The sequence below is a fragment of the Alosa sapidissima genome, chromosome 2, assembly GCF_018492685.1.
Source record: "Alosa sapidissima isolate fAloSap1 chromosome 2, fAloSap1.pri, whole genome shotgun sequence".
NCBI classification, from domain to species: Eukaryota; Metazoa; Chordata; class Actinopteri; order Clupeiformes; family Clupeidae; genus Alosa; species Alosa sapidissima.
The window spans coordinates 35,359,583-35,381,016 of record NC_055958.1 but is presented as its reverse complement, the minus strand read 5'-3'; the positions used below and the strand labels follow the sequence as shown (position 1 = coordinate 35,381,016).

The window sequence follows — 21,434 nt, the reverse complement described above, 5'->3', positions numbered from 1 at the left end:
ATACTGCAGAAGGTGTACGCTTTAATGCATTCCTGTACCCTTTTACTTTCACTTGTGAAACAAGTCACCACTGGAGATAATGTGTACGTTAATTGTACTTGTGAGGGAAATTTGGTCTCTGCATTTAACCCAATCCGTGAATTAGTGAAACACACTCAGCACACAGTGTACACACAGTGAGGTGAAGCACACACTAATCCCGGCGCAGTGAGCTGCCTGCTACAACAGCGGCGCTCGGGGAGCAGTGAGGGGTTAGGTGCCTTGCTCAAGGGCACTTCAGCCTTCCGGTTACAAGTCCAGAGTGCTATCCAGTAGGCCACGGCTGCCCCGTAAAATAGTAAGAGAATAGTAAGAGAATTCCTTTTTATGCAGACGATTTGGCTATTATGTCCCCCAGCACTGTTGGGTTCCTGCAGCTGTTGGATATATGCTCTGAGTATGGGGTGGAGTTTGATGTACAGTACAATGCAAAAAAGAGTGTTGTATTGATATGTAGGACCAAAGAGGATCAGAAGCTGCACTTTCTAATGTTTTATCTGTCAGGGCGATACTGCTGAAAAAGCCCAGGAGTAGCAGTGCAAGTGCTGTAAGCTCTTTTGTGACTCAGGGCTAAGCACTTTACAGGCTCTCTTGAGGAACCTAATGTTTAAGTTCATGTTGATGAGTCACAAAACTGTATTATAATGATATCAATTATATTTATGGAAACATTGGTATGGGTGCCTGTTAAGACTCTCATGAATCAGAGTATGTTTGTATGTGTTCATGTATTTATTCCTTTTTGTTGTTGTTGTTGTTGTATGTCTTGCTGTTGGGCCTAGAGCCTGTAATAAAGTTTATATATATGTGGGTAGAAAAAAAAACCCATGGGTCAACACAAGTCTGATCCATGACTTCAGAAATAATTCAGTACACTTATGTGAAATAAACAAATATATTTTGTACTACACATTTCATTGTCTTTTTGTACTTTTATGTGTATAGTCCGATTGTGAAACTGTTAGTGTGTGGATGATTTTTAAAGTATTGCACTGACAGCTTAACATGAGTAGTGCAGTGTTCTTCTTAGGGACCGTTCATTATTTATAAACGGGGTCACCAGAGGAAAATAGGGGAGGGTCATGTATTTTTATTCTTTGTTGAGGGGAGGGTCACCTAACTTTTTTTTGTCTAGGAGGGGGGGTCACCCATCTTTTGTATTAATGAAAACAGCAAAAAATCAAAGTGGCTTGTTTGATTGTTGATTTCTGTCGCCATATAACGTTCTCTTTCGTTCCATAACTCTGTCAACATTGAACAATGAAAATAAGGGAGATTTCCCGGGTTTCTCAAAATAATGTCAAAACAGTGTGCATGCTTATAAAGCATAGGCCTACTTGTGCTTCATTCATCCACACATCCAGCTCCTAACGTTTTGACAAGCATTTCTACCAATTGACCTTGTTCCTGCCCATCTCTAGCTTTCCTGTCTCCATCCTTTCTCTTTTTGTTGTTTGCAAAAAAATATATAGTTGGCCCTATTTATTGGTAACCAGCAACAAGTGCAATTTGTTAATCGCTGTCATTCTCTCTCCTGCCAACAAAAATGTGTTACGTTCCAAGTAGCAGTGCGTAATTCTGCTTCATAAAGCAGAATACAGAATACAAATACATTGGTCATATAAATAGCCAGTTTATGGTCTACAGTGTAGGCTAGAGTTGGTAAGTTATGGTTGGCCAACTTGGAGTGAATATACAGGGGGATTTCTTTGGCTCTTAGCCTGGCAGGTGCGCACGTAGACATAGCCTACGGCCGAACACTGCAAGCGCCAATGAATCGTGCTCTCACGACAACCACGTCGTTAACTTAAATAGGCCTACTGTAGGTTAACATCACTCTGAGTTCGCATTCAAGCAAGCAAAACGATGATTTGAATACATCTGTTTCTCTGGAAGGGCAAGGGGTAACAACAGGACAACACAGAGACAGGCCAGAATGAAGGACTAATGTTATGAGTATTACAGTAATATGGGATATTCTACGGGAAAATATTAAAACGGCAAGACAGCGGGGAAAAGTTAAACCCGGAAAAAGTTGGCATGTTAGGTATTTTTCGGTCCCTGTGATTATTTGTGAAATTGTGCAAACGGCCTTTTCAAGTCATTTGAGAAGGAAGGAGTGTAGCAAGCTCCCAAATTGACGGTCGTCTGAGAAATTGAGTTTTGGATAATGTTCAGCTTCAGCAGCTTTACAATGACTGAGGAAGCCTAGAGACGAGTCCATAGCAACAAGTTCATGTGTTGAATTTGTTATTACCCAGTGTGCTTTGTTGAATGGTCTCAATGTTTTATTGTTTTATTTCATGTGAATACTTACGAGAGGAGTAAATTATTTCAAGTAGGCTAATGCAGTTGCAGGAAGTGTGCATTTAGTTTCCATGCTTATTGTGTTTCCACAACAATGTTAGTGAGTAAATCTACTGAAATGGCCACCATCTCGGTGAAGTGTGATGTGTAAGATCAGAAAGCAGAGGGTGAGTGTAGAACGAGTGCTTAAGTCGATGTGTTTTTAAAGCGCTCTATAACGTTTGCGGAAAGTATCGACAATTGGCTGGGGAGGGTCTGTTTTGAAAACATTGCTGGAGGGTCGTAGAAAAATTTCTTGCAGGCAGGGGAGGGTCATGCAACTTTTGATTGAAGCACTCAAAATCCCTCCGGTGACCTCGTTTATATATAACGAACGGTCCCTTACCAAAGTGCATTAGTAACTATTAAACAGATAGTGAAGGAGAGTATTCTATGTTGTGGCTGTTTGTAAAAGAGATTCATGAAAGCTGTGAGTCTCACAAATGCTACACAGGCATTTGAGAATGACGACTAGCTCCATCCATAAACTGTCATTCATAGCAGATCGTGGAAGGAAATGGCCAATCAGGTCCTTTTGGCCACACAGAGACGACTGAGCTAGAATGGATACAGGTCAGTGGTGGAGCCCCAAGCCTACGGAATACAGTGAAGCTTCATGATGCAGTAATCGCTTTTGTAAGAGATTTAGCTTTTTTGTGGTGTAGATTGTTAACCCTTAAAGGAGTACCGTCACACTGGTGTGACAGGAATGTTGAGAAATGAACGTTCTAAAGAATATCTGGGTTCATTGAATTCAACATAGAATTTTAGAACCTTCAATTGTTGCGGAACTTAGAACGTTCAAAAACCTACACCTTTAAGGGTTAATTGGGACAAGGAACTGTGTCACAATCACACTTGGAGAAAAAGACGAACACAGGGTAAGCATTTGAGGAATGTTGCTAAGCAACAACATAGCCGGTTCTATGTTTTCTGATTGAATGATCATGATAATTTGACATAATAAGTGTGAGTTAAAAAGATTTCCATATAAATGTATGCCTATTTCAACTGATAAATAAGGCTTTTTTAAAAATCCATATTGTCTCAAGCCCCCCTACCCCCCCCTTACAGTTTCCTGAGACCCGCTAACAAATGCAATCTCCCTATAGCATGTAGTAGGCCTACTTAAAAGCAATGACAACAGTTTTCACAAGAGAAGTGTTGTATGTTACAGGCTGATGGCAAGAAATAGCCTAATTTGAATAAATAGTCAATCGTCACTCCCACCTTGTAACCTTTAACTATTTAACAAAAAAAAAAACCGATGGCTATACGTTACATACTGTAGTCTTCAGAGATCTGATAATGACCTGGATATGTTGTCTGGAGAAACACGGAAATGATTAGTATTTCCAGTGAAGAGAGCTAGTTGAAAAACTGGTTCTTCAAATTGAAAGCAAGTCAAGAAGTTCTTTTAGACAAGCTTTAGTCTCCCTATCGTCAAGGTGACTCTAAGGAAATACTGGAAATTTGTTGTCTTTTCAAACAACTGGGCTGAGAGGTAAGACTTTGATAAAATGTATCATTGCCTACTTAGTTGGATGAAATCCAACAGACAGTGTTATGCAGGACTATGTATGAGTTTCAATTAACCTACTTTTGTCAGTTAAAAGAAAAAGAAAATCACCAGAAGAGTTCATTATATTAGTGGGTTTATGGAGCCATTTGTTACAGACTTGATAGTCTACATTTAAAATAAGGAAGAGAGGAAGGGAGGGTTGGGGATTGTACAGACATGTGCACCTAGATATAAATGATTTGAAGACCCAATAGCCACGTTTAGGCATTTTAATGCCAACTTTCAAAGGGCAAAGCCACACCACAATCGTGTAGTTGTACCTCAAATGTATTCAGTATTGGGGAAAATATCACATCAGATTGATCAAACCACATTTATTTTTTTTGGTTCGTTTTCAGTCAAGTCATGATCCTGGCCTGACTGGTTTGGCTTGGCATGTCTCCAACATAATACATGTGAGAAACACTGGAGTCAGAATGGCAGACAGTCTTGATTCTCAGTGTCAAGATGTTGTGGCCAAAGACAGGACTTTAAAGGAGGTGGATCCTGCCTTCAGTCCCCAAAGACATTTTGGAAGCATGGAAACCAAATTGGAAACGTGTTACCTGACAGATAATGTAATGGGGAACCAATCTGTAGAATCTGCAGATGACCATCTACATGAAAGTGTGGGGGCTGCAAGTCGAAGGTGAGGACTGTGGAGCAGGTCTTTTACAACACAATCAGCAATTATCAGAGTAATATAATGCATGATCCCTACATACTCAGAAATTATCAGAGTTATGTAATGCATGATCGCTACAGACTCTGCAATTATCAGAGTTATGTAATGCACGATTGCTACAGACTCTGCAATTGTTGTAAATGTATCACTGACAACTGACTCGTAAGTCTCATAACTGAGTAAAGTATAGTGATACAATGATGCAGACTGATTACTTATGTGTTACAGCAGCATTCATGATGGCAGATACTCACCAGTACCTAGTGTAACCTCCATGAAGAGTGACCAGTCAATAAATATTCCTTATACATTTACAGAGGGATGCATGCAAACCACAAGGTATCTCTATTAGGCTATATGTCATATAATTTGCTTATATACAGTATGTGCTTCAATTTGTTTTCATTTAATGTAGAAAAGAAATTGAAGTCCAACAATATATAATTTAATTTACTGTTTATCACATATTATTAGTTTGTTGTAACTAATTTCTGTCTTGTTTTATACAGACCAGACTCACTCAGCAGTATGTCTTCATCATGTGACCTGTTAAGATATTCCCCTCCTCATGACACTGTGTCTAGGTATGTGTGACTGTAAAACAATGGAATTTCAATTATCCTTTTTTATTGGTTTGATAGAATGAAGGCATTGGTGGATGTCTAGTATCAGTCATTTATTACATTTGTGGGAAGGTAATGTAATATTTTTTTAACCTTCCCACAAACCTCCCACAAATAGGAAATTAATTATTATGTACGTTTGCAGTAAGCATCAGTTTTGGGGAAGTTACATGTTGCAGGAAGCATCCATTTGTGGGTAATTATCTGTCGGATTATTACATTTGAAAAGTGTAGAATTGTACTATAACAATTCTATTATAAGTTTTGACCCTTGTATTACATATTGTTGACCCTCTTATGTTAAATGGGTGTGTCCAGTAGCCTACAGTGGAAATTAACCAAAAGGGGAATTCCTACATTGTGTACCTTCAGCAAGTGCTAGAAAATGTAAAATATTTTCCACCTTGCAATCTCATTTTATCTGTCCCCATTGTACCAGCCACTTCTTCTCGTGTTATACCGTGTAAGTCTCAATGGCCTGCAGTGCAGTTTCTTAAACACATCCCTGCTGAAAGAAAAACAGTTAGAGATTGTAGGAAGACTGAAAGAAAATGGTGTAAATACAAACCTCAGATCCATTATCAAATCCATAAAAAGATGATCCGCACATATAACCGAAATATGCAAAGCAAGACAGTCTTTCTTTTCTAACATCAACAGTAGAAGTTCAAATAACACTCGTAGCAAAGTCCTTTTAGGCAAGTCCCTCCACTCGGCGGCCATATCGCAACACTTTTTGGGCACTCATCGGGCATCCTATTCGGCAGAAATGCGCATGCGCAAGGCTTCACGACCAATCTTGCTCCAGCAGCGAGTTCACAACACATGATTGGCAAAACGTCTTCACAACACACCATATGATTGGCTCAATGTATTCACAAGTCGACTTTTTACCGAGGAAGGGGTGGGATATGTGTAGACAACAACCATATTGGCGTTACAAACTAGCCCCATGTATCTCTATGGAGTGCTGTGTCTCCTCATTAGAAAGTCTCTGCTTATAGCTGCAGATGTCCTTCACATGGTAAATTCATCATAAACGTGTACACGCACGTGTACACGCACACATGCACAGAATTCAAGAATTTCTCAGAATTATGAACAGGCAAGATGGGGGTGGGGTTGTATAAAATGAATTTTACATGTGAAATCTATGAACTAATCATGTTTTGGTACTTGTTGTCTAGCATACCAGTGAGAATTGAGTTTGGATAATGCAATTCAGTGAGACAGTTAGAATCATATAGGCCTTTCAGCGTGATTTATTTTTGTGGAAGAAATGTGCTGGACTGGGCGGCGGTCATATTTTGTACCGCTCTGCGGTACATCTAGTTATAATGATCTTTACCTTTTAAACTATTCCTTCTGTTGGAGCCAAATTTAGTTTGAATTTGCTTTTTGGTTTAGACTCTTACTTTGCTTGAGATTTGCTGGCCTTCAGCTGGGAACTTTTATTTTGACATAGTCTTAAGTCACCTGGTAAAGGTAAAGATGGAGTCTTCCACATGGTGAGCAGTCTCAGTTAGACAATGGAAGATGCCGTATTGAAATAGTTTTTTACCGCTTTAAGTTGGAACTATTAGCCTATTTGATTTGAAGTTTTTTGGAACTTGTATTGGAGTTTATATTTTGAATGAACTATCCTTCGTGGAATACAATTTGGAATACCACTGTGTACCACCTGCTTGCCTGTCTGCCTGCCACCTACCTCTCTCCCTCCCTGCCTGCCTGCTTGTCCTCTGCTCGCCTGCTTGCTACCTGTTTGCCTGCCTGCTACCTGCTTGCCTGCCTGTTATCCATCTCCTTGCTGCTTACCTGACTGTGTGCCCTCTCCCTACCCGCCTGCTTCTTCTACAATCCTTGAACACAGGTATGAGCAACAGCCGGACACAGTGCTTTAAGATAAGCGTGTAATAACATACAGCATCTACACTTTGGATTTAACCCTCACACCTTCACTATTGCCCTTTTATGCTTTTATTTGTTTTTACTGTTTGCTTTTGTTTATGTAAAGCACATTGAATGACCTCTGTGTATGAAATGCGCTATATAAATAAACTTGACTTGACTAGAACCCAGCGTATGCTGTTAGCTGGTTTTTAGCTGTCTTTGCTGGTTTTCTTCCAGCTCTTGCTGGTCTTTACTGGTAGCTGGTTAGGCCACCAGGTGGACATGCTGGCGTGACCAACTGAGGAAGCTGGTCATGCTGGTGAACAACCTGTCATTTTGGATACAGCTGGTGTACGTTGGTCATGCTAGTTTACTAGAATTACAGTACCAACATAAGCTGGCAGGGCCAGTTAAACCAGCAATGTAGACCAGCAACACCAACTAAAATGACCAGCTTGAGGTGGTACGACAAGCAAAACCAGTTGAATCACCATTGTAAACTGGGTAAACCAGCTGAAGGTATGTTTTCGCAAGATATTTGCTGGTCTACCTGTTCAACCATGATAGGGTGGTCAAACAAGCTTGTAAACAAGCTGGTTAATGTGCTGGTCAGGCAGCAGGGATAGTTTTCCCTCTTCACATTCATAAAATAGCTATAATGACAACATGGCTAAGCATTTTGACTCTTGTTCATACAGTGACCTCTTCACTCTAATGGAGCTGCCTGGCATAAATAGTAGATTGGGATACATATGCTTGCTATGTGGTGCAGATTCACTTACTCTTGTGTCAAGTCAAGTAGCACATTTAAAAACAACAGGAGTTGACCCAAAGTGCTTTACATGGCAAAAGAGTTAAAACATAGAAAGGGGCCCAGGGATACACAGGTCTGACTAAAGTAATATATAAAATAAGGAAGAAGAAAAACAATAAGTAGTACAATTTCAACAAAGATAAAATAAAATAAAATAGATGACATTAAATATACATATGATATAAAATAGGAAAATAAAACAAAATGGAGTAAAACAGTAGCCTGAGTTTTCCCATGCTACCTTACACGCGTGATTTTATTCTGCTAGGCAGCCTGAAATGGACTTTGTTTTCAGCTCAACGAAGGAACCAATCACAGAACAGAGGGGGGACAGCAAGACGATGACGACACACCGAAACGGTTATGAGCTACGTGCAGACACATTAGACATTTGTAGCGCCCAGTAAACGGCTCTGGGCATTCGTAAACCACGTTTTAAATACGAGAAAATGCATGTGTAGTTCCCAGACCCCATCTCATCAATGAGATGAGGTTTGGCGTTAGCCAGGATAGTAAAACAGGTAAAATAGTGTAAACAGAAAAAGCAATAAAAAGCAATAAATAAGTAATAAATAAATAAGTAAAATAAACATAAATAAAATAAGTGGTAGATAAAAGAAAGTAAAAACAGGTAAAAAAAAATGAGTGAGCCATTTGAGCTGTGGGGAAAGGAGGACACACACACATTAGAGATCTGCACTCCCGCGGTAGACCCGCGGGACCCTAGAGTGCAGCGCGGGACAACTTCTGAAAGCTCTCTGCGGGAGCGGGCAGGATGAGAGAGGTGCGTTCGCGGGTGCGGGACAAACCGATGATTCACTGCACTCCCGCAAATTAAATATATGCGTAAAATTAAATATGGAAATGATTAAAGTAGTGTTCATAACTATAGTTCAGCTGGATGTTCTGTTAGGCAGCATTAAAAACGGGGTTTAAGCATAACTGACGGATAGCAGGCCTATAGCCTGTATTGATTGTCGTTTACGTGGGTTCAATTTGTTCCTGCTGCTCATTGTCAAAACTCGAAATCGAAAGCATGACAGAGGAAGAGGGCACCAGACTAGGCCTACATTTAGAACCAAGAAACTGACATCTGGAGTCTTTCTCAGGTGTGTGTGCTCCTTTCGAGAGACAAAAAGAAAAACTGAATAGGCTATCCCTCCTGCATGCGGGCTTTAGCGGGCGGGAGTGGGACATCATGTTACAGATGCGGGCGGGGAGCGGGACTAAAAATGATACATGAATGTGGGAGCGGGCGGGAGCGGGACAGAATATTGTGGGAGCGGGCGGGCGCGGGACTGAAAAATCAGTCCCGCGCAGACCTCTAACACACATAAACACAGGGGGCGGTATTAAGGATTGTTAAAAGAGAGACAAGGTACATTTTAAAATTAGCAAGGGTGCAGGACTTGTGTGGGGTGGAAGGGGATTCCATAAATTTGGTCGAGCAACAGAGAATGCCTTGTGCTAATGTTAAAGGCGAACTATGCAGGTTGTTTAGCTTAATATGCAGTTTTTTTAGCTTAATTTACCGTAACTTAACAGCTTCGGAGTCATTGGAATGGTTATATGACTTTTTGGGGGTTGAATGGTGGCCGTCTCGCTTCCCCCTAGCGCCTGTGAGCGGAAAAACCACCCTTGAAACTTTGGGCCGGCGGACCGGCGGCCTCAGTGTCAGGAAGTATAACGAGTGTAACAAATTGCTTTACTGCATTTAAATAAACATACACGCCAGGCACCAGCTAGAACAAGCGATGGAGTTTCTCAGACATTCGTCATGACGGAGCCAGCCAAAAAGAAGCAAAAACCGAGAACACAGCAAAGAAATTGCTAATACTGCATAGTTTCTCTTTAATTATGATTTGAGAAATGCCTCAAATCCATAGAAAAACTGTAATAGCCTCATTAGCCAAAATAGTATTTCATGTCTCATAATTACAATTGAATTAGGCCTATGTTTTTCTCATGTTTCAAGAATGACTGATTTGTCCTGTTTTTGATCCATGTAAGCGGCTGATCTCTGTATCCGTTCACTATAAACGATTTCCACAATATTTAGCCTACTGTCTCTCATAGTGACCTCACCACAGAACCTGGGAGTGTTCTCTGTGCTGTTTGCCTAAAGAGGGCTTTCAAGTCCTGCCTGACCTGCATGGCCTCCTTCTGTGAGGAACATGTTAGGCCACATTACACAGCTCCAGCACTGCAGAGACACAGGCTGGAGGAGGCCACTGAAGACCTGAAGCAGAAGCTTTGCCAGCGACACACCAGAGAGCTGGAGCTGTACTGCAGGACTGACCAGACTGCAATATGTGTGTTATGTAAGGAACACATTGGACATGACATAACGGGACTGCGAGAACATCAGGTAGATATTGAAACCATATTCACACAAGTATCACCTGCACGCCATAACAAAGTAAAGTGAAAGAAAATGTAAAATATCACATCATCCTCTTCACTTTCACATATACAGAGTCTACTAAAGACCACATCAGAGATGGAAAGTACAACAGGTAAATATTGTTGCTGCATGCTGCTTTATTTTAATGTTACGCGGTTTCTAAGCTAAAACATTTTTTGTCACATACAGCAAACAAAATGGCAAATATGGCTCTTTTTTCTATAGTCATTGTCTTCAGGACCTCGTCTCACGATAATGTAGTCCAACTTTGTGAAAATGTTGTGTGCTACTCCTTAGCAAACGGGAAAACAGTTTAAAATGTTCTTAACTTTATTCAAGCTACTGATGTTACTGAACTGGTTAGATAACTAGAAATAGCCTATATTAATATTCAAATATTATGACAGGCCAGTAATCTGTAATTTTATGTCATAGCCTACTGTGTACAGTGTAAGCAGAAAGTTGTATTGCCCAGTAGGAGGCAAATCCAAAATGGAGTCATGCATAGAACCTATTGGAAAAGCCCAGGATGTCCTCTTTAAAAGACGACAGGAATTGATAGAGTAGCTCAAAATGGTAAATAGGTATGGATGTACAACCAAAGTACATTACAGAGGACACAAGTCTATTGGGTTGGGTCTCAGGAGGATATGGTTTTCAGGGCATACTAGAACATCATGGGGTGAGGGGGGGGGGGGGGGGGGGAAGCTAATACATTTTTTCAGACTTCAATTTTTTACAAATTTACAAAAGCATCTTAGGGAATGTCCTAAGATACTTTTGTAATGTCCTAACATTTTTGAAAAGTGTGTAGCATGACTCAAGTATGAGACCCATGGCAGACCCTCAAGAGTACATTTCATACCTATAAAATGACTGCATTTCTGCAATCATAGGAAAGTTACCTGATTATACTGCACTTCATTCCCAGCTGTTCCTCCTCCTGGACCCATTGAGTTCACCTCAGTGAAGCCAGACTCTCTGTGTGTGTGCTGGAGACCTCCTGAGGGACTGACTGGACCCCACAGATTCAGGGTCTCGTGGACGGGTGAAGGAATCCAAGAGCATCTGGAAGTGCAGGACCTGAAGCTACATGTTCAGGAGCTCACTCCAGGAGAGCAGTATACATTTACTGTGGCCACCCTCAGTGATGATGGCAGATGCAGTCGATGTGTGTCTGCAGCTGTGCACACAGGTTTGATTTATGTTCTTTGTACGATATAGAGATAATAATTCATTATAGTGTACAGTGTTGTTGAAAAAACAGACAATAGCTTTATAATCAATTGATCCGTACGTGAAACACATGTGATAAGCATATAATGTCGTGAACATGTGACTGCAACATGCACAGGCAGAGGCACTGGTGTGGCGAAAGTAGAAACCAGCTACATTTAAAATGACATCTTCTACTTACTTTGCAGACCAGTCTTATCTTGCTTTAATACAAGCCTTCAAAATGCTTATTATTCATTATTTGTCAAATTAAAAATAGTTCATCTTAATTCTCAAAGCTCTGCGATACTCATGTGAAATAAAACACTGCAGTTAAGCATAATTTTGCAAGACATGTCTGAATTAGGTCTGTTGTTAGGTAGCAAGGGTCTGGAATGTAAAGAGGGAGCCTCAACTGCCACAAGAAACTTATATTTTTTTCTATTCCAGATGTTCCTAAACCAGAGTGTCTTGCTGTGGACATGGATCTCACATCAGTGTCAGTGAAGTGGAGCAAACCAGCAGGAGTTGATCAGGCCTCATACTTACTGACCCTCCATAGTGATGGGCAATGTCTACAGACCATCTTCACCAAATCAGCTCAGCACTGCTTTTCTGAGTTAGAGATGGGGAAAGAACACTCCATCACTCTTTCCACAGTGGTGAAAGGGTTTCAAAGGCAGTCCTTCACTAAAACCATCAAAACAAGTAAGTGCTGGAGGAAGAGACACATTATGTAGAATACTTTTTTGTGTCTATTAGTCTTTAGACATTTTCAGTTGCAAATAGTATGAAGCAAAATGTCACAAACAGGTAATTAGAGGTAAGCGGTACTGAGGGATTTCTATTTTGTAGCATTCAGAGAATATTCGCTCTCGGAACGACACCCATTACTGCCCATCCCCTATTTCCGCCCTCTTACCTGTATGTGTCACTTAATATTCATTTCTATACAAACCAAGACGGCGGATTCCTAAAGACACGCAAGCACCCACACCATAAGTGTATCTAAATTATGTACCAAAAATTACATTTGACACACGAGCTGTTGACCCACACCATAAGTGTATCTAAATTATGTACCAAAAATGACATTTGACACACGAGCTGTAAACAGTGTTGTGGCTGCGTGTACACATCCGCTTGGAGCTCCAGTGGATCAGCCCAGCACTAAACTCCGAGTGTGGTAAACAAAATCGGAGAAGAATCAAAGAACCAAACCAGATTTTGTTAAAATCTAAACACCTGTGGCTACTGAAAAACGTAAGGTTCATTTATTAAATGTATTAAAAGTAGGGCTGTCAATCGATTAAAAAAAATAATCTAATTAATTACATACTCTGTGATTAATTCATCTAAATTAATCACACATATCATTTTTGCTGTGAAAGTATTTGAAATATTTAAATTCAAATAAATCATTGAATAATCAGCATTAGTGACATTAAAGTTCAAAAACTCTTTTATTATTTTAATAATGGTCATAATAATCTATGATATGACCTAATATGCTGAGAAATAAATTCAAAAGTGCTTCGGGAAGAAGTTGTTTTTCACATACAAGATATTTCAGGCCACAGATATAATGAAAATAAATTAACACTCCCCTCAATGTCAACACTATTTCTTTGCATTGATGTGTGACTTTAGAGTTGATGAACTCCGGTGATATGCAAATTCCTTGCTGCAGACATTGCAGAGGACTTTATTTTAATCAACACTTTATTTTTATCAACACCATCAGGCCGTTTTTTAAAAGTAAATGTTCCAATCAATGATCTAGGCAGCACATTTTCTTCTCTCTCCTTCATTTTACAGTCTAACAGTTACTGACTACAACGGCTCGGGGCCAAAGATCATACGGAATCGATTAATCTGCGTTATTTTTTTTAATCAGTTATTTATTCTCAAATTAATGAATCGAAATGAATCAGTTATTTTGACAGCCCTAATTAAAAGTATTAAAAACATTGAACGAAACACAGAACAAAAGGGGCGGTAATTGGTGCTTTTACGATAGCTCTCCACAACAGTGTGATCGAAAATGTTCAGAGATAAATTTACTTTGATTTACCACTAATATTGCACGGTCACCAGGTGTTCCAGTCCCAGAGAATCTGACTGTGGCCTCAGTGACTCCAATATCAGCTGATCTCAGCTGGAGTCAACATCAGGGGATGGAGCAGATTCCACACAGCTTCCTGATCTCCTACCACAGTGAAGGGACTGAACCACAGACCATCTCTACAGAGTCCTGCAGCACAACACTCACAGACCTGCAGCCAGACACTCAGTACACTGTCAGTGTCTGCTGTGAGCTCATCGAGGGGGGAAGGAGTCAGGCTACTTCAACTGTCATTCAAACAGGTGAGAGGTGGCAGAATTATGGGCCATGAAAGTAATGTGATTTCTCACTTCTCCCCTTATCATATGTATTATCCTTATGCCATTGATTCTATAAACATAAAAACAAATCTAAGTTCCTCGTCAAAGGTATCTTGACTGTGACAATGACTTGATCAAGACATTGAGTTCAAGCACATGTCATCTTGGAGTTGTCTGATGGCGAAGATGTCATCTTGTTAACCCACCTCAAGCAATTAGATACAGTAGATATATATATATACAGATATACAGTAGATATACGCTAGAAATACATTCTTTACCTCTCTGGTGTCCCCGTGGTTAACAAAGAGGCGGATGGGGAAAAAACATGAGGTGCCCTCTTAGATGTTCACCAGAGTGAGAAAACACAGTGAAGTGCCTTTGTAACGGTAAGAGAAAACACAATGACAATGAGATGCAGTGCCCTACAGTCTTCCTTACCATAGACACTCTAGGGAGGGTTTTCCCAAAGTCTGTGCCATGATGATAATTATGGGTAGCCTACCATTTATACTATAAATACCACAAATATTATAGCTTTTCTGCATCTGTATAGGGACAGATACAGTGGCGCCGCCAGCCGTGCCGTGCCGTAATCGTGTACGCACTGTTCGTACAATTTTTCAATGCTTTATTCATAAAATCATTCAATATTACAAAAATAAAAATAGCTTGTGTACTGTCTTAATTGAAACATGCTTCGCACACAAATGATAGCCTCTGTTTAAGGCAAAAAGAATGGACATCTCAACATAAGGATACATTAGAAGATGATTGGTGTAAACTTATCACAACATGATAAGCAGTTCTGGCGCTTAAAAACGCAATGTTCCATTCAGTCATCAATCATTCAAGCGTAGTGCTCGTCATGAAAAGAAAACAGCAGCTTACTATTTTACAGGTGTTTAACAGTAGGGCCTAATAGGCACACTGTTCACAGATATGCCGAAGGCAGTGAGATTAGTCATTGCATCCTACAGTCACTCTGTTTGGAACATTGCAGTTCGGGTTTCAAGATTGATGAGATTCAGTTAATGCGTAGAGTATGGATCGGGTGTAATTAGCGTAACCATGGTGCATAGGCTACTATGGAATACAACCCTAGCGGCGCCCCTGGACAGATAGGTTAGGCTAATATTTAATTGCCATTTTGATGCAATCTGCTTTTTTTGTATGTCAATGTACCCTTCAGACATAGGCATTATTAGGTTAGGAAATCAGGACTGAATTAAGCCTCAATTGGAACATCTCCTGTAAGACATAAGTTGTCTTTAAGCCTTGATATTTGTGTCTCTAACTGGTATATTTAGCTAATCTGGTTTAACTAGACTTAGGCCTGTCATGATAGGGACCAACTAGCATGGTGACAGGCATAGACTTATACCTGACCAATACACATACACAATCAGTTATTCCTAACTCTAGTGGCAAAAAACAATGTTTGGTTTGGGTTTTCCCTGTAACCCCCTGTTTTTTTTCTATTGTTTCAACCACCTGGAGAATGCGGATCCAGGGTCAGACTCGCAGCCTGAATCCAACAAAATTTCAAAGAGTGTTGTCGTTGAATGTTTGTCAGTATTTAATGCAAATAAATTGTTTTTAATGTCCTTAAATGTTTCTTTATAACGCTTGGAGTTCAGCTTTCTCGCACAGGCTGAGCTTTTGTAACACAGATCCAGGCCGAGGTCAAAGACTGTATCTGCTGGCCTGCCTTCTTTCAGTCATGTAGGCTACTACACGCTCCAATTTATAGGGTGGCACCCTCTCCACCTGTAGAAGGAACACTCTCAAATGCAACGAAAATAGACAAATATAAGTAAATTATGACAACAAAAATAAACTAAAATGCGACTCCTAAAATAATGTTACTTCCTACTTTGCCTATAACCTTAACAAACTGATCATAAATTGCCTTAGCAGTCAGGAAACAATTAATTTAGGCCTATCTTTGCTACACATACAAATGTACACATTCTTCTGATAAATATTTTAAATAGTTGCAGGCATTGCTAGGCCTACTACTGTTCACCACAGACACTTTATTTTATTTTCTTTTAATTAGTGTCATCCGCTCTCATCGCTGATTAGCCAGCCACCCTGCTGGTGACAGAGGGAAACGTTGGTGTATTGTTAGGTGCCAGATTAGTATCTTAGTGAACTGAACGGAGATATTAAGTGGGATAATATTTAGCTGCCAAAAATATGATGGAGAATACCCCAGCCCCCCTACCAACATCACTGCCTTTGGTTTAGGTTAGTTCTTGTATTTGTTTGCAGAAATAAATAATTTAAAGCATTTCAGTCCCCAGACCGTTGTTGTGTTTTCAGGGTGCCCTCCAATTCAAATGTAAAATATCATGATTTTTCCCTGACAACTCAAGCGAGCAGTCATGGAAATAGATAATAACCTGACAAACACCAATGCTGTGGAAATGGATTTGTATTCATGTATTTTGGCAAGTCAATTTTAAAATGCTATAACAAAGTTCCCACAAAAATGATAAAATTCCCTTACTTTCAATGTCTATAATTGACTTTACATTACAATGATATCCCATAAATTCCATGACCCTAGAACCCTGGTGGGAACCCTGTGTTTTTTTTTTAATCTGGTTTGACTTTCAAAAATCTATTTAAAATATGATGAATGTTCGTCCCCTTCATGTTAGATAAGGATATATTGAAAATGAATTCCATTTGATCCAAAATTGTTTTGGTCATTGTAATGACACTAAATTTGCTGAAGGAAACTCTAATGGTACATTTGTGCATTATAGGTAGTTTTGTTCCTGAGAGGTTGGCCGTGGATGCACTGGACAGAGAATTTTACAAATGGAAGGCCGATCTCAGCTGGAGTCTGCATCAGGGGATGGAGCAGATTCCACACAGCTTCCTGATCTCCTACCACAGTGAAGGGACTGAACCACAGACCATCTCTACAGAGTCCTGCAGCACAACTCTTACAGACCTGCAGCCAGACACTCAGTACACTGTCAGTGTCTGCTGTGTGCTCAGAGATAGTGGATTGCAGAACAAGTCAGCTTCCACAAACTTCCACACAAGTTAGTTTGTTTTATGTCCGAAGGCATACAATGATACAGATCTTTGGTTATAATGTTCTGATACAATCACAGTGATACTTAGTTTATTGATCCTTTTTGCACTCTTGGTTGACAGGTGAAAGGAGGATTGTGCTTCTGGGAAAAACAGGTGATGGTAAAAGCAGTGCTGGAAACACCATCCTGGGAGAAAAGGTTTTTGCAGTCCACGCTTCTCAGTACTCTGCCACATGTCAGTGTGAAACGCAGAGTAGGATCATCAACGGGAGGAAAATAACAGTCATTGACACACCTGGATTTTTTGACACAACTGTTCGAGAGGAGTCGTTAAAATGTGACATAGCGAAATGCATCTTTGACAGTTCCCCAGGCCCCCATGCCTTCATCATTGTGCTGAAAGTAGGAAGGTACACAGAACACGAAGAACAAATTATACAAAAGATTAAACAATTATTTGCAGATGATGCCTTCAAACATGCACTGGTTCTTTTCACACATGGTGGAAGCCTGGATGGTCAGACTATTAAACAGTTTGTGGAGGAGAACAGGAGCCATCCTGGAGCTGCTGGGAAAAGAACTACACTAAAGGACCTTGTGAATGCGTGCCATGACCGGTGTCATGTCATAGATAGTAAACTCTGGAGACATCAGGAAGAGGGGGAGAGTAGCAACAGAACTCAGTTAGCAAAGCTGTTCAACACCATAGAAGAGATGGTGCAGGAGAATAATGGTGGCTATTACATGAATGAAATCCTGACATTAGTGGAGGAGGCCATACAAGAGGAAATGCAAACACTGAAAGAAACACAACAAGTTCAGAAACAGAAATTATCTGACAGGGAGTTAAAAGAGAAAGCCAAACAGACAGTGATGATGAGGATTATGGTAAATACAGCCGTGGCCACACCTGCAGTGATGCTGGTTGGATTTTTCTGTTTACCCTCTCTTCCAGCGCGACGGATCTTAAACAAAACAGCAATTCAGAAAGCAGCTGCTAAGGCCAAACATCCTGGTGAAGCCATAGTAGAATCATTTAAAATGCTAAAGCAGTGGTCACATGTAAAGGTGATATTCAAAACATTCACAGAATGACAGAAAGTAGAGAGAAGTAAATAAATTGTGTTGGCTACTGGGAACGTACAATGCCGATGGCCGTATAGGATGATCCAGAGCATTTAATGAGCAGAGCACCACCACACATATATGTTGTATTGTGAAACAGGATGTGGCCATATATCTTGATGGTTCTGTTTTCTTCCATTGTCTGGTAGATATTACAATCTCACACATCTCAGAACTATATTTTTATTCTTGACCATTTCATTCCATTTTCATGAATGCTGGAAAGGTGCAGTTCTGTTTTCTCTTCTCTGTGAGTGCAATGCCCCAGCCCATTAACCTAGATTGGCATAATTCACTGGAAGTTAGCCTATAGCTAAAAGATAGCTGTAGGCCAACTAGTCTAACCCACTTCCAGCGAATTGGGGTAGATGTCAAATAAGATTATTTCCCAAGAGGTTGGCATGTTTCTTTGAATCAGAATATAGATACATCTCAATATGTTATATGTGCAATGCAACCATGTTAGGTTATATTGTTTAATTGTATAAATTCTACAATTGTACAACAAAGCCTTGTAATATATTATCCAATATCTTGGTTTTAGTCATCGGGCCCTAATTTATATGATAGGTAAAGTCTACAGTCTAACCCTAAGTTTTTAACCCAAGCTAAGTTTTTTTTTTAAACAAATCTTCTCAATGTTAATTTAATACCATGTGCAAGAACCTAAGCACAAACATCAGCTCAGTGTTCCCATATGCCATAAGACAGAGCTCATGCACAAGACACTTTGCTCATTGGGTGACTTTGCACTTTGCTCTTCACTTAAATTAGGGCCCTATGATGTATACTAACATAAAATCGAATTAATTAACTGTCACGGTTCCGATGTATGCATTACTAAATGTATCTGTATATTTGTATGTAAAAATAATAAATTAATTTGTTTGATAAAGTTTAAATTGATGCTATTATACTCTGTCTGTTTGTATTCTTATATTGCTGCATTATTTGCCCATCTATTTTTTTACAGTGATGACCTCTGAATCTTTACTCCTGAAGGACATAAATCTAAATGTAAATTCCTTTCTGGAATGCTCTTTTTACACCCAACCCATCTCAGAGCACCATATGTTTTTTTTTGCTTTTCTTAAAACAACATATGCTACATTTAATTTATGGTGGACAGGCCAATGTTCTCACATTGCTGGGCGAAGAGCTACTCCTACTGGACTTAATTTGAACTACAGGATTTTTAAAGAAATAAAATCAGGACAGAAAGTTTAACAGGATGAAATTAAATAAACATTAAACATTACCACAATCACCATTCATCATCAATCAACAGACCATATTAGCACTTAAACTATTTTACTGTGGAGCCATATGTGTAGAGTGCAGTTTGACATGGCTTCCTGATTTATGCAAGGTCTTTAAAACCTGTATGAATCAGTCAGCATTCACTGTGCCCCTCCAGATATGAAGACTGGGGCGGGCACGCATGCACGCACTAAATGACAGTTTCGCTTACATAAATTACAGGAAAATATAACATTTCCATGATATTCTACATTTTTTATATCCACCTGTAGGGTAAATATAGAAACTGTACACTATCAAAATGTCTTTGTTTGGGCATTCATATATTATTCCTGCATAAACTTGGCTGGACTGACCAACAGTGTGGGAAGTTCCTAGCAGGGGCGGAGTGGGGCACTAAAATCTATCCGGAAAATTCTGACCGCACCTGCCCCCCCCTCCCAATATATCAATAACACAAACAAAATTTATGTCAATTTTAAATACTAAATCTATTCTTTTTTTATCTGAATGATGACCCAAATTATGTTACTTTGTGTGGAACTCCTAAGTCTGTTCTAATGCCACACTAGTCTAGACAGATAGATAGATACTTTATTGATCCCCAGGGGAAATTCAAGAAATAGTAAGAATAGAAATAGAAAGAAAATAGTCTACGCATTTGGGACTTAACTTAAATATGAAGCCTGACCACTAAATGGCCCACTAAGGGACTGTTTGTTATTAATTGAAGGGGCCACCAGAGGGATTTTTAGTGTGTCAGTCAAAGTTGCATGACCCTCCCTTCCTGCAACAAATTTTTCAATGACCCATCAAAAGATTGGTCAAGAGATATAACACTCCCCTGACAATTGTGGATGTCTTCAGCACTCGCTGCTTTGAATTTTGAGGACACACAGTGATATCGTTTTTTAATCAACCTCTGCTTTCTGATCTTACACATCACACTACACCAAGATGGTGGCCATTTCAGTAGATTTACTCACTAACATTGTTGTGGATACACAGTAAGCATGGGAACTAAATGCACTTCCTGCATAACTGCATTACTTCAAATACTAAGTTACTCCTTTAGTAAGTATAAGTATATATACTCTTTTACACTAGTATTCAACACATGAACTGGGTGCTATGGACTCGTCTCTAGGCTTCCTCATTGTATATTTTATCATATAGGCTGCCGAAGCTGAACATTATCCAAAACTCCACTTCTCAGACGAGCGTCAATTTGGGAGCTTGCAAGCTACCACTCCTTCCTTCTGAAATGACCTGAAAAGGCTGTTTGCACAATTTCACAAATAATCACAGGGACTGAAATATACCTAACATGCCAACTTTTTCCGGGTTTATCACGTATTTTAACTTTTCCCCTGCTGTCTTGCCGTTTTAATATTTTCCTGTAGAATATTCCATATTAATACTCTCATAACCATCAGGCCTGTCTTTGAGTTGTCTTGTTGTTACCCCCTTGCCCTTCCAGCAAAACAAATGTCTTCAACTGATCGTTTTGCTTGCATAAAGATGGGGAACATTTGTCCTTATAAGGGGAAGAAGGGGGAGAAAAGGGGAAGAAATTTGCAGGTTTCGAATCCAGACAAGAGCAAGAGCAAATTAACAGATTTCATTTTTCTATTTGCTTGTTTTACAATCAATTCCTTATCTTTTCATAACGTTTTGTCATTTTTGAAGTAAATTATTAAAAACTCACATTTACTTATGCAATTGTGTCCTATATGTTAATTTGGGGGATATCATTCATACTATATTGTAATTGTTATGTCTCATTCAAACTGCACACAGCTTCTTAAAATTATAAGTGGAGTGAACATACAAATAGGGGAAATTCTTTTAGCCGGTACGGGTAAGGACTTGAAACCGGAGGATTGCCGGTTCGAACCCTGACTAGTAGGAACGGCTGAAGTGCCCTTTAGCAAGGCACCTAAACTAGAGAAGCACCAATTGCAATTGTTTGGGCCGATTCCGATTTTTCATAGAGTTTGACCTGCTGATACCGATTTCATTTCTTCTAAC

The 21,434-nt window shown here is 39.7% G+C and overlaps 1 protein-coding gene across 17 annotated transcripts in view; it reads left to right on the top strand.

Moving 5' to 3' along the window:
• LOC121692798 (fibronectin-like) overlaps positions 1 to 21,434 on the top strand; it is a 149,769-nt gene that overhangs the window by 71,923 nt on the left and 56,412 nt on the right. For 9 of the 17 annotated variants that reach the window (XM_042071800.1, XM_042071783.1, XM_042071713.1 and 6 more), the window contains 3 exons: positions 11,294 to 11,557; positions 12,028 to 12,285; positions 13,675 to 13,944. The exons of 2 other annotated variants lie outside the window; for them this stretch is intronic. In XM_042071800.1, the coding sequence (XP_041927734.1) occupies positions 11,294 to 11,557; positions 12,028 to 12,285; positions 13,675 to 13,944 (792 nt within the window). Of the gene's footprint in view, positions 1 to 3,240; positions 3,267 to 3,755; positions 3,890 to 4,305; positions 4,596 to 4,859; positions 4,971 to 5,140; positions 5,216 to 10,034; positions 10,327 to 10,434; positions 10,475 to 11,293; positions 11,558 to 12,027; positions 12,286 to 13,674; positions 13,945 to 16,739; positions 17,025 to 17,139; positions 19,042 to 21,434 lie in introns of those variants that run through there. 6 more of the 17 variants (XM_042071782.1, XM_042071736.1, XM_042071826.1 and 3 more) reach the window with 5 other exon arrangements.